Source organism: Pristiophorus japonicus, chromosome 3 (genome assembly GCF_044704955.1).
Source record: "Pristiophorus japonicus isolate sPriJap1 chromosome 3, sPriJap1.hap1, whole genome shotgun sequence".
Lineage (NCBI taxonomy): Eukaryota > Metazoa > Chordata > Chondrichthyes > Pristiophoridae > Pristiophorus > Pristiophorus japonicus.
This window is the reverse complement of record NC_091979.1, coordinates 163,352,594-163,366,506: the sequence shown is the minus strand read 5'-3', so window position 1 is coordinate 163,366,506 and position 13,913 is coordinate 163,352,594. Positions and strand designations below refer to the sequence as shown.

Genomic DNA, 13,913 nt, shown 5'->3' with positions numbered 1-13,913 from the left:
GAAAGGATATACTTGCCATAGAGGGAGTGCAGCGAAGTTTCACCAGACTGATTCCTGGGATGGCAGGACTGTCGTATGAGGAGAGATTGGGTCGACTAGGCCTGTATTCACTAGAGTTTAGAAGAATGAGAGGGGATCTCATTGAAACTGGGTTGGATAGACTGGATGTGGGGAGGATGTTTCCCTGGCTGTGAAGTCTAGAACAAGGGGTCACAGGGCTCAATTTTGGCCAGGAGATGCTCTGTTTTTTTTGGAGTAGGCTGCTTAAACTTAAAAATCCCCAGTTTCCCCAATCAATTGCACCAGCGTAACTCACTTAGTTACGTTTTTTTTAGGTTAACTTTTTGTTCTCAAAAGAGGGTGTTACCAGCCACCTACGCTAATTCTGCCCATTTAGCCAACTTTGACCAGCTAATAGTTACTCCATTTCTACTTAGGCCAGCGTATGTGGCCACTTCAGAAAACCCTTGCGGAGAATTAAAGAAATTGGCACAGGTGGGTACATCAGAGAACATGCGGCCTGGTCTAGGGGCGGGAAGCAGAGAGGACCTGGACCTGAACCAAACAAGCCTTACCCTTAGCAATGTTTGCAAACAAAAACTAACAATTCTATAAGAAATAAAAAATGAGTCCTACCTTCATCTGCAAACTCCAATTCACCTTTCTGCACTGGGCCCGGGAAGGCAGCCGGCCGGTGCGGGAGGCCACTCGGCCTGGGCTAGGGGCGGTACAACACACCGGGAGGCCACTCGGACCGGGAGGCCACTCGGCCTGGGCTAGGGGCAGGACAATGCACCGGGAGGCCACTCGGCCTGGGCTAGAGGCGGGACAATGCACCGGGAGGCCACTCGGCCTGGGCTAGGGGCAGGACAATGCACCGGGAGGCCACTCGGCCTGGGCTAGAGGTAGGACAATGCACCGGGAGGCCACTCGGCCTGGGCTAGGGGCGGGACAATGCACCGGGAGGCCACTCGGACCGGGAGGCCACTCGGCCTGGGCTAGGGGCGGGACAATGCACCGGGAGACCACTTGGCCTGGGCTAGAGGAGGGACAATGCACCGGGAGGCCACTCGGCCTGGGCTAGGGGAGGGACAATGTACCGGGAGGCCACTAGGCCTGGGCTAGAGGTGGGACAATACACCGGGAGGCCACTCGGCCTGGGCTAGGGGAGGGACAATGTACCGGGAGGCCACTCGGCCTGGGCTAGAGGTGGGACAATACACCGGGAGGCCACTCGGCCTGGGCTAGGGGCAGGACAATGCACTGGGAGACCACTAGGCCTGGGTTAGAGGCGGGACAATACACCGGGAGGCCACTCGGCCTGGGCTAGAGGCGGGACAATACACCGGGAGGCCACTCGGCCTGGGCTAGAGGCGGGACAATACACCGGGAGGCCACTAGGCCTGGGCTAGGGGCGGGACAATGCACCGGGAGGTCACTTGGCCTGGGCTAGAGGCGGGACAATACACCGGGAGGCCACTAGGCCTGGGCTAGAGGCGGGACAATGCACCGGGAGGCCACTCGGCCTGGTCTAGAGGCGGGACAATGCACCGGGAGGCCACTCGGCCTGGGCTAGAGGCGGGAGTGAGTGAACTGGCCGGCATCAGGATTCAATGGAAAGGCTGCAAGCAAATCAACTGAGAGGCTGGGGGCGAGGGGGGTGAGGAAGGAGGGAGGGAGCTGGCAAGCATCGGGGGCCCAGAGAGGGAGAGGCTGCAATTCTAGATAACAGCACTAAACACAGTTGAATAAATCAACAGGGAACTTTGATTCAGTAAAAGTAGAAGTGGCTTTTCATTTCCGTTACAGAGCTATATCCGAACGCGAACATATGAGTTCCCCGTCTCCCTGTAAATATCGGGGCCTTTATCTCACAATCACTGTATTTCAGACACTTCTCATTTTGCAAGGTATAGTTTATGAAAAGTGCTCATTGACCAGAATTCTGAATTATTCGTGCTCTGAGAAATGAGTGAAAACAGAAAGTCTAGTATCTTCTGTTGGATGAATTACTTGTAAAAAGTAACCCCTGAATGAATTGATGAATAACAAGAAAGCAAGTTATTCTACCTCAGAAATTTGGTCATGAAGACACTAGCAGCTGTTTAATGGCCGATTGCTAACTCGCAGACTCACAGCACTACTGTGCATGCGCGGACATCACCATTTTCAACTGCAGATGTGCAGATGTCCCGGCACATTTTCCAGCGCAGAATGCAGGCTCCACCCCTCGAGTCGACTGGCCACGTTGCGTGACTGCAGTGAAGAGGCCAGACGGCGGCCAAAGTTGCAACATTTTTTTCTGCCGCATCTTGGAACGTACATAAGCGGCGCAACTCCGGTAAGTGCGCTGAAAAACGGGCTCGGCCAAAATTGAGCCCACAGTCTCAGGATACAAGGTAGGAAATTTAAGACCGAGATGCGGAGAATTTTTTTCACTCAGTGGGTGGTGAACCTGTAGAATTCTCTACCACAGAAGGCTGTGGAGGCCAAGTCACTGAATATATTTAAGAGGGAAATAGATAGATTTCTAGAAACAAAAGGCATCAAGGGGTATGGGGAAAAAGCAGGAATATGGAGTTGAGATAGAGAATCAGCCATGATCATATTGAATGGCAGTGCAGACTCGAAGGGCCGAATGGCCTACTAATGCTCCTATTTTCTATGTTTCTATGTTTCCATTAAGACGTTCCACAACCCCCGATGACTGTGGGTTGTGAGCCACATGCCATTTCCTCTCTATTCCCAGTATCTTCAAGGTGGCCTGCATTACCTGCCCCGTGAAGTAGCTCCCCTGATTCGACTCCATGATCTGTGGCAGTCCCCACCTGGAGAACACTTCCCTTACCAAAATCCTCGTCATCGCCAATGCCGTGGCTGCTCAGCAAAGGAAAGATTTCCACCCACTTTGAAAACACATCCACGAGGACCAGGCAGTACTTGTGACCCCCGATTGTGGTGGGCAGTGGCCTGATGTAATCTACCTGGACAGACTGCCATGGTCCCTCTACCCTCCTCATGTGACCTATGGGGACTTTAGGATCGGGGCAATTTGCCACACACACCAGACAGTTTGAGCAAAAGTCGCGGGCACCCTCCCTCAGTTGCAGCCACCACCCTGCCTGTTCTACTCTCTGCCAGGTAGTTTCCGGCTCTAGGTGCCCGCTCCTGGGTGTCCGTGGGCCAACTGGAGGAATTCCCTCCGGTGCAACTCGGGAACCGATCCCCTTTAAACAACATCTCATCTTTTACGGTAACGTCCGCTGCCCCGAACGGACCCTCTATCTGCTCGCCTTTCTCTCTCTTCCCCAGGATGTCCTTAAGGACAGTATCCTGGGTTTGGACTTGCCTTAAGTCTGGGGCCAAAGCTACCCCTAGTACCCCTGGTGTTTCTCCCTTGACCCGGATCGCTGCTACAGGGCCTGACCCGTATGAGTCCCAGAACTCTCCTGCCCTGGCCCCCTCTTTTGCCAATTCGTCTGCCCTTTGGTTGCCTTCCCCTCTGGGCTCTGTTTTAGAGTGGGCCTTAACCTTGTGAATGTAGAAGTACTCCTGTGTGTCCGTGACCTCTAGGATTTTCCTTAGCAATGGTGCTGTTGCTAGGGGTTTCCCGTCTGCGGATTTGAAACCGCGCTGGGCCCAGATGGCCAAGTATTCGGTGCACAAATTGCACGTAAACATGGAATTCGAGCAGGTGGTATATGGGGTGGGAAACTCGCCCGGGTGGGTAACCATGTACATCACCGCTGGCAGTTCGGCGTGCTGAGCGCTCAGGGTGCTGGGGAGTTTAATGGCCCTCTCTATACTAGCTGTAGGGTCATAAATCCCACACCTGGTGAGGCGCTCCCAGTTCACGACTGAACAGGACCCGTCTACGTAAATCTCCCGGCCTGTCGGGTGTATCTCGGCCCGGAATCCTATGTCTACGTCCCACACCCGTTCCACCGTACAATTGTGGGCCATCCCTGGATTGATCATGTTGGCAGCCAACTTGGGCTCGGTCAGGCCTTGCACTCTCAGATTCATCTGCGAGAGCAATAAAGTCCAGCGAGCAATGCGGGCACTGCTCACTGTCCCGTCCTTTATTCTCCCATCTAACAATATCTGAATGGGGGTATGATAGGTCAGTAGAACTACCAGGGATAAACCCGTAAAAAGCTGGGAGCGTTTTAGGGCCCAAAGCGTGGCCAAGAGATGCCTCTTGCAATTGGAGTATCCCCGTTCTACATCAGTGAGAACCCTTGAGGAGCAGACCACGGATCGCAGCTTGCCATACCGCTCCTGGAGCAGCACCGCGCTCAAGCTATCCCCGCTGGCTGCTGCCTCCAAAAATGATTCTTCCCCACCATTTATCGCCCCCTAGTGCGGGTGCCTTCTGCAGGTCTTCTTTGAGGTGGATAAATGCTGCCTTGCAGAGGAGCCGAACCAAATGAGCTGCCATGGCTGTGTAATCCTTAATGAAATCCCTGCAATACCCTGTGAGCCCAAAAAGGATTTCACCCCGGTCACACTTGTGGGGGCTGGTAACTCCTGTACTGCCCTCCTCTTGGCCTCATCTATAGCCCTTTCTCCAGCCCTCACGGTCAGCCCGAGGAATTTGACTTCCTCGCGTCCGATCTGAGCTTATTTTGGGTTCATCTTGAATCCTGTCTCTTTCAGCAACTCCAGCAGCTCGACCAGCCCATGCTCCTCCCTCGCGTCAGAAAACAAAAGCAAATCATCCACATACTGGAGTAGCTGCTGAGGTCTGCTAAACCCTTTTAAAACATCTGCCATGCACTGGTGGAATATAGAGGGGTTATTATGGAGTCCCTGGGGAAGGCATGTTCATGTATACTGCTGTCCCTTGAATGTAAAAGCAAACTTGTACTGGTCTTCCCTTTTTAGCGGAATCGACCAAAACCCATTGGAGATATCCAGCACTGTAAAAGTGGTTGCGGACGCTGGAATGCTCCCGATCAGATCAGCGACTGTGGGCGCGCAGGCTAGGATGTTTTTTTTGAGCACCCGATTGTCCACGGTGGCTCGACTGGTCCGGTTTCCTAACCGGCCAAAGTGGTGAGTTCACGTGTGTGGCTATGGGCCTCAACACTTCCTGTGCTACCGGGGATCCCATTGCAGTCTCCAAGTCAGCAGCTGCCTCTCTGGGAAACTGTACGGCTTCTGTGGCCGTGACATGGGGTCCCCCTGTAATCGGACTTCCACCCCCGTCACCCTCCCAAGTTGTGTTTGTGTGTGGCGAACAATGCGAGGTTGTCCCGCACGCACGCCTGGTACTTGGCCAGGGTATTATTGACCAATTGCTCTAGGTCGTAACTCCTCTTGGGTTTCATCATACACATGCTACCCTTTCCTTCCTTGTTCTTAGGAATTACCAAACTTCTCCCTCCTTATCGAAACCCACTGTTCCCCAAAGGCAGTGATTCCTTAAATCCACAATTATTCTGTGAGCTAGCATAAAGTCGGCCCCTAGGACTCCTGACCATGGCTGTTCCCACTTCATTAGGATGCATTCCCACCTGGTGTGGAGGGATCCTAAATCTATGGCTAACGGCCTGGACATCATCCCTGCCTGCTCGTTCCCGGTGAACCCCACGAGACTGAATGGAGCCTTGCTGGATCAGGGTGAATTGGCTGGGTCCCTTCCATGGATCACTGTGCTCGAAGTTCCGGTACTTCCGGTCCACCAAGTACTTCCCATGTACCGTCTCCACCTCCATTCTCACACAAGGTCTGTCCCGCTCATCGTACGTGAGCGGACACAGGAACTCAGGCTGGGCACGTGCTAGTCAAGGTGGGCTTATGGGAGCGGTCAGGATCATACTGCTCATAGCAGTGTCTACCCTTTCCTTCTCCTGCCCAAAAACTTTCCAAAGGGCGGCCACCAGAACGTCAAGCGGTTCCCCGGTCGGCCCCTTCACCTCGACAGGTCTTTCCGTGGGCACCGGAGGACTTCCTATGCCTTGCCCCTTTTTATGGGTCAGGCACTCTCGTCTCCAGTGTCCCGTCTTCCCACATTCAAAGCATGTCCTTGCCTTCTAAGCACTACCCACTTCTTGACGCCATTCCTTCTTGCTGCCCTCACTAGCCTTCATCTCATGCACTCAGTTTGATCTCCTCCTCTGAATTGGTTTTAAAAGCCAGTTTCATCTTAGGGAGCATGCCGGCCTCCGTAGTTGCGAGATCCTCAGAGTCAAACCAGGCCTCTGCCTTTACCCTGATTCGTGGCAAACTGTTTGCCACGAGAGTCCCGAGCCTTGGCTCCCCTAGCAACTGCAATCTGTCGATCACCCCACCTTAGCCATAGCCTGTCTGCAAAAGCTTGGGGTGTTTCGCCAGCCAGCTGCACTGTTCTTTCTACGTGGGAGAATGGACTGCCCTGAGAAAGCCCCATGGCCCTCAGGATCTCTTCCTTTAACCCTGCAGTTGTCCCCTGTCCCCAACTTGGTGGCTGCAGATAAGGTCTGATAAAGTTTTCCCTCCAGGGAAAAGGGTAGCAGCTTGTGAGCTTCATCCTCACTACACCCATTGGTCGGGGCAAAGGAGTGGCGAGAGATTGTAGGGGGACATGATCGGGGCCCAGGAGAGGTGCAAGTTTGGGGCCAGAAGAGGCGTGGGCTCAGGGACAGCACGGGTCAGCCCACACTGCGATATGTGTGCGCACTAGGTCCATGCAGCAGAGCTGGTCTCCAGTCGTCTTGGTTAATCCTTGCCACTGGACCAAGACCTGGCTCTGTCAAGTCCGTGTAGGAGCTGGTGTGCAATGACCACCACACATTTAAAAAATCCACGCACAGGCATCTTCCACCCTTCAGGATGTAGTTCAGGACCTGGAATATTAGGTCCTTCATTGAAACACCTGTGAACTCATCTTTTTTGGCGTGGAAACAAGTCATCCACATGTTGAGGGACTGTCAATGATGGCACCCATTGAGCCCCCCTTTCTGTTCCATGTCTGCGAAGTGGACGGAGGGGTCTCCTTCCTTTATGAGCTTGGGCAAGTTTAGTAACATCGCCTGCAGTTGTGGGGTCGTAAATGGGACCACGTAATTGCTCTGCAGTGGGCCCGGCGCACTGTTGGGTGTGGGCGGACCGAATTTCTGTTGCCGCAGAGGACACATGGGTCCCGGTGACACTTCTGGCGCCGGTCGGGCTTCCCAATCCCGGACCCAATCCTCAGTCTTCTGCCTTTCTTCCCAGTCCACCCGAGCTTCTCCCGGGGCAATTAAACAAACCAACCCTCTGGTTTTGGACCTGTGTTAGGCTCTGGATTCTTTCCTCACAAGGTCCGTGGTGAGAATTCTCGTACCCCCTGCTCCTAGCTACTCTGTGCACTATTTTGATGTCTTTTAACTGCCCTTCCAACCCATTAACCTTCCCCGTTAACCGGGCATTCTCCTCCCTTGCAGCCTGCTCTCTGGGCTTGGCCTCGGTGACCTGGCACTGCAGGTACTCCCTGGTATTGCGGAAGGTTTCTTCCTGAGCGCACTTCACCTGCCTTTCATTGTACAACTCCTCTACTAGTCTGTAACTGACTACCATCCTCGCGGCTGACTGCTCTTCCAACTCTTTGAGATTGACCTGCATTTTTCCGACCTGCTCCCGGAGCAGCTGGACCTGTTTCTGCAGGCACAGGAGCCAAATCTCCTTTTCCTTAGACTTTTTATGCTCCTTGCGCCCTGTCCACTTTGCAGCCCTATCCCGAAGATGATCAGCCCGTAACAGATCTAACACCCACTGCTGGGTTACATTGACTTTCCCAAAAACATATGAGGAAATCCTATCCCCCATTGCCCATCTCTTTGCTTCTAGACTTTCCATGCTTTCCATGTTCCCTTAACCCGTGTCCTGCCGCGGTTGCCAGATTCTGTAGGTGGTTTGCCTTGGTGGTTTCGAATCACCCCAGCCTATGCTTCAAGACATGCGAATTATTTGGGGGAACAGACACACACGCACGCGCACACACACACACACACACACACACACACACAAGTAAAAGTAACACCTGGTGGCGTAAATGAAACAATACAACATTACAAAAACTGGCCCGTTCTAACAGACCCCTGTTGTGAATTAAGATGACTAAGAAAACACACTACGGTAATATACAGGGTATAACTGAATTCATCCAACAAATTCCACTTTACACAGACAATAATCACATGCAGCACCTCCCCACTAAACCCCTAAGGACACACGACACCCCCTCACACTCGATTCGATGGTCTTAATGGTTCTTGGGCTTGGATAATGCTCACCCAGATTATCTGTTGGCTTACTCGCTGCTTCTTTCTTGGGGAAAGCTTTCTCTTCCGATTCCTGCCGCCGTTGCAGCATTCAGGTCCTGGTCTCGAGGGTCCTTCCGAAGGTAGAGTAGCAAGGCTCTTGGTCCCTCATTGGTGGGTTTCCTCTCCATCCCAGATGGAGAGCACAATTCTTGAAGCAAAGAAAGACGAGGGAAATGGCAGCAAACTGCCTTCTCTTATACGTTATAGTCCATGCTTCTTCCTGCCAAAAAATAGAGTATTTCCTTTGTCTGGGATGATTGTTTGAATGGCCCATCATCCCAGATCTTACGTTTGTGTATTCTGTAGATGGCTCCAGATGGCTTCTGCTTCTTCTCACTGGGTCGGCGACTTAATGGCAGTTCTTTGTACGGTTTCCCGCCTTTTGAGGCTATCTCATCCAGGTAATGGCATAAATGGCCGTTGGTGGGTTTTTGCTTTGCACCCGATCCTGGGCTAAGTGGTTTCCCATTGCTGAACAATCCTGCCAATCACCTGGGATGAGTTTTCTTTCCTGGCCATTGTTGCCCAGAGTCCTCGGTCTGTCCCAGATATTTTCAGCAAACAATGAAACACAATATGTAAACAGTACTGTGTCCAGCATGTTCTTTAATAAAAACTTTCTGGCATAAGCACTTTGTCCAATATCCTTTAATATCTTCATGGGGCCTGCGCTGATGCTTACAGAAGTGCGCCCTCCCCTTGAAGAGCACACAGAAGAAGGTGTACCATCAGAGAAAGCTGTTGGGGGTACCGTGCGGCGGATCGGTGAGTTTTTGAGTTGAATTTGGGACGGAGTCTTCTTCGAGGTGTGGGAGAGCGGCAGTGCGCCTTTTCATGATGTGCTTGCGGTGGTCGGCAGCAGCGGAGCGGAAGTGGACACAGGCCGAAAAATCCCCGAGCTAAATTTGGGTCGGGGTGGCCCATCAACTGCAACGCGGCAGCCACTCGATTCCCCCACATCGCCGCCACAAAACGGTGTTAACGGGCCTTATTCGGACAATTAATTTCGGGCCCCTGGTGTACTGACCAACATTCCTTCTTCAATCAATGCTGTCAAAATGAAAAAGGTTCACTGGTCATTTATTTCATTGCTTTTTTCCCGATGGGCAGCCATAACAGTCTCCTCAAAAATAATTAATTGTATAAAGTATTTGAGATGTTTCAACAAAAGGTGCTCGATGACTGCAAGTATTACTATTACAGGTTTAAACTTTGAAATGAATTGCAAAACTCAAGTTGCTGAATTAAAAGTGTGTAAAACAAAACAAATAGCCATTCAACCAGTTTAGATGTGAAAAACAACAAGTGCTGGACATATGACACAAATACTGGAAATGCACACAAGATCAATCAGTATCTAAAAGAGAAAAAAAATAGTTTAATGTTCCTGGTGTAAATTGGCATCAGGATTTCCACAAAATATCTTTATTCTGTCCATATGCATGATCCTGACCTCCACAGATACAACCACATATGAAGCGTTGGAGAAACATTAGGGACAATTCTGGGATTTGGAGAGAGGGACATAACCTATGCCAACACAGTGGGTGAAGGGCATCATGTTCCTTCAATCCTCCCTCCTCCCCCACTAGTTGCATCTATGCTGACCTCCTTCTGACACTCTAATTCAACTCCCCTCCCATTCTCACACTAACCTATCCACGTTTGAACAAATCCATTGCTTCAACCAAGGTCAATGAAAGTATTAGGAACGATACTCCATTCTCCTCATAGGAACTCTTCAGGCATCTGATTTGAGCAGCAATAGCTTCAGATATTAGTTGTCTCCAGTATTTTTACGCTGGATTCTCCCAGTAGGTGGCATTCACATTTTGTTTCCACTTCCATTTTGGAGACAGGTTTGACTCCTCCCTTTCATGCCTTTGTACTTCTGTCTTTCAAATTGCTTCATATGTAATGCCTGTTTGAGTTGATCCTTAAATGTGCACAGCATTTCATACTTCTTTGCTGCCATTCAATCAGTCCAACTCATCTTGTTTCAGATGTCCGTATGGAACCCACTCACATCATTCTTCCTGTCTGTATCTGTCTCTTGCTCTCTTTCACTCTCTCTTTATCTCGTTCTCTCTCTCAAACATGCCTTCTGGAGCTGTTAACAGCATTGACGTAATATTAGGAGGGAAACATATTATCAGCAAGAGTGACACAGATTGCAAGTGATTTAAAATTATTCATTTATCGGAGTGACCTCTATCAAACTAATTTTATGATTTTTTCCCGTCATGATCTGTGCAGGCTGTTGATCCCCTTAGGTTTAATTCTTTAGGACTCAGGCAATCAGTTACAATCAGTTTTGTTGCTTCCATGAGTTTGCACTCTTATGAATATAATTAGCCTAACAGAAAAGGTAAATTTTCCATGATATTCCTGCAAAGAGAAAAAACAATTACTGTATGTGTTTTGCACAGTCGAGGTTTCCACACATTCTCTACCTTTGTAACATTAGCTGATTTGTAGGCCTACTTTGCTTGCCTTTATACAGGGATTACTAGTCTTTCACTAGTGCTTCTATTTGTGAAGACTCCTATTCAGTAAAATAAAAGCTGGCAGCAATGAGAACAAAAACTGTCCACTTGAGTCAGGTTTTTTTTTCTAAATAGAACATACCATACAGCAGCATTTTGCTGACTTGAATAAAAGGTAATTTAAATGTCAATGCTCTTTGTAGACTGAACGGATCATGGAAAGTATAAAAAGGGCAACCTTCTGACTCTACAAGTCATCGAGGCCTTCGACAGGGAATTCAACATGGGAAAGGTAAAAAATAAGTTTTTAATTTTGGATTAATTTTTTAGGATTCATCTTAACATTTTTAGTTTACATTCACCATGATAGTCTTCTCCAGCTGGGAGAATGAGACAGCCTGAATGAATAGCTTAATCCACAGCCATGATCAGGGCCATTGAATGGTTGATCAGCAATACAATGAGCATGGTGCTACCCGCCAGGTGGAACACCTTGGTCGAGGTCATGTTTCACCAGATACCTATGTGAGAGTTGAAATAACTCTCCTACCCAACTATTGGACAGCCTTGTGACTCCAACATGTATCTTTATTGGGAACAAAGAATTCTATTGCTTAAGTAACTGCGCTGGTTGGTAGAAAAACAAATCAAATTATTTTTCTTACTTGTTGCTTCTGTGACACTATAGATCATCTTTTACGAGGACAGGAACTTCCAGGGTCGGCACTACGAGTGCAGTACTGACTGTGCTGACCTGCACTCTTACTTCAGTCGTTGTAACTCCATCCGTGTTGACAATGGCTGCTGGGTGGTGTATGAGAGACCTAATTACATGGGATACCAGTATGTTCTGACCAAGGGTGAATATCCTGACTACCAGCGCTGGATGGGATTCAATGACAACATCAGGTCATGTCGCTCCTACCCATACGTAAGTTTCAATTTCTTTGTGTCCTTTTCCCTATTTTCTGCAAACAATGCTGCCTTTTCACAATGATTGTTGTTAATTATATCTGGACATATACAGAGTTGAATGCAGTGTCTAATTAACAAGAGTGAACTGGAAAGATATACTATACCATGTAGTCAAGAGACAAGCTAATAAGTTAGAGCTACTAAGCAGTTACATTTAGCTTCATGAATCACTGCCTTATTACATATTAGAAACAAATTATTTTACATGTAAACGAGTTATATTTAATTAGTTACATAAGTTGGCTTAGAAGCAAAAACACCTAATTACATTTCATCTAATAGGAGCATATTAATATGGAACACACTACCCAGAATGTCACAATAATCAGCACTGTATAGGATTGTCATAGTATCGATTGTGTAAGGGACTGCTCCCAGCATAGATTACAGTACAACAGTATATACAGAGAGGTAAAAGTAAATCACTGAACTAGCTGTGCTTTCTTATCTGTTCTGTTTGAAGCAGAAAGCAAATCAGAAAAAGCATTCTTGGGATGCAATAAGAAATTTATAATATGATGTCCTCAAGGACAGCATATATTATCCATAACTAAACTACATATGTAATCAAAACAGATTGCACTGAGAGATTAAGTCACATTTTTCTTTAGTTAGAAAGAAGTGAAACTATTTCACATTGCATATAAATAGAATAAAACAGCATAAAAAATCCAGGAAAATTTAATTTTCAGGTCTTCTGACCCCAGGGATTTTATCCGTTAAAATTTTTAAGCATTATCTTCAATTTATGATTCCATTGTAGGTTTTTATTGTACAGTATTTCAAGAAAGGAATTTTACATTAATCAGATTTGCAAGTGAAAGCGTATCATTCTGTTGGTATATTAAATGGCATTTTTACATTAATTTAATGATTTTGTTAATTTTATAGCCCAGCGGTGGTTCCTACAGAATGAAGATTTATGAGAGGCCTGACTTTGGAGGACAGATGATGGAATTCATGGATGACTGTCCATCTGTCTACGATCGTTTCCGTTACCGTGACATTCACTCCTGCAATGTGATGGACGGTTACTGGGCCTTCTATGAACATCCCAACTACAGAGGCCGACAGTACTTCCTGAAACCCGGTGAATACAGGGGATTCAGTGACTGGGGAGCAACCTGTCCAACTATCGGATCTTTCCGCCGTGTAATGGATTTCTAAATCATTAATTCATGATTTCTGTTGCTGGAAATTAATCAGTAATTAAGAAATAAAGATGATAATATTCTATTTGGTTTATGCATTCTTGTTTTGTGAAATACTGAAAGCAGAAACGTATTTTAAGAACACTGAGATTGGTGCATCAATAAACCTTGAAAGAACATCAAATTAATACTTAACCACTACACTGTAACTCATCATCAAAGAACCGTTTGGTAATGCACCAGCCATGTCTAGGGAAGTACTAGATCCCTAGCTATCTGACGAACTATCTTGTATCAACTAGTCTAAATTATAATAACGGTTACATGACTAATTCCTTATTAGAAAAATTGTAAGTTAGTGGGCAAACAATTTAAACTCTCATTGCCAAAATCTTCAAAGAGGAAGTCAGACCATGAACTAACATTTCTTTATTAACATTTATGTTAATAGTATTTTAAAATCAAGCAGTAAGAATCTTCAAGGGGCTAGAAATTCCATAATTAGGGTTAATCGCGGCTTTTTATTTATTTTTTTGGCGCCGGGATGCCGCTATGGTTGGAGGCCGCAAAATTCGACAAAGGGTGACCAACGAATCCTGCCTTGCATGACTGCATTTGTGCGCCGGAGCTGAATTCAGCGATCTGAAAAAAAAAACTTTTGCGCATGCGCAATTTCTTTTTTGGCTGATTTTTTCTTCTGATCAACCCCCCACCCCTCCACACCCCCACCCCCCGCCCCCCCCTCCATGATTCTGGTCAGGTATCAGGATGCTCCAACGCATGCGCAGTACTCCCAGGTCTCAATCTGCCATTTTTCACAGACAAGAGAAGATGCAGCAGGGTGATCATAGCGGGGCAGAGGGCCAGGAGATTTATTTCCGATGCCAATGTGGCACTGATAACAGCAATTGAGAGTAGATGGGGGAAAGTTTAATAGGAGGGGTCGAAGTAAACCGCACCCCCCCAGCCGTTGTAAGGAGATTTTGGACCTCTATTGCTGGGGTGGTCTCCTC

General features: G+C 48.1%; 1 protein-coding gene across 5 annotated transcripts; it reads left to right on the top strand.

The window, feature by feature from the left end:
• The first annotated feature begins 9,346 nt into the window (after positions 1–9,346).
• Positions 9,347–12,916, top strand: LOC139259992 (gamma-crystallin M2). 5 transcript variants are annotated; one of them, XM_070876021.1, is made up of 4 exons: positions 9,347–9,355; positions 11,463–11,705; positions 11,895–11,896; positions 12,646–12,916. In XM_070876021.1, exons 1-4 carry the CDS (start codon positions 9,347–9,349, stop codon positions 12,914–12,916), a joined length of 525 nt encoding a protein of 174 aa, XP_070732122.1. The 5 variants fall into 5 exon arrangements, with proteins under 5 accessions (XP_070732122.1, XP_070732119.1, XP_070732121.1 ...); XM_070876020.1 differs by lacking the exons at positions 9,347–9,355; positions 11,895–11,896 and adding exons at positions 11,058–11,066; positions 11,854–11,859 and having other exon boundaries at positions 11,463–11,701; XM_070876019.1 differs by lacking the exon at positions 9,347–9,355 and adding an exon at positions 11,058–11,066.
• Positions 12,917–13,913: the final 997 nt, after the last annotated feature.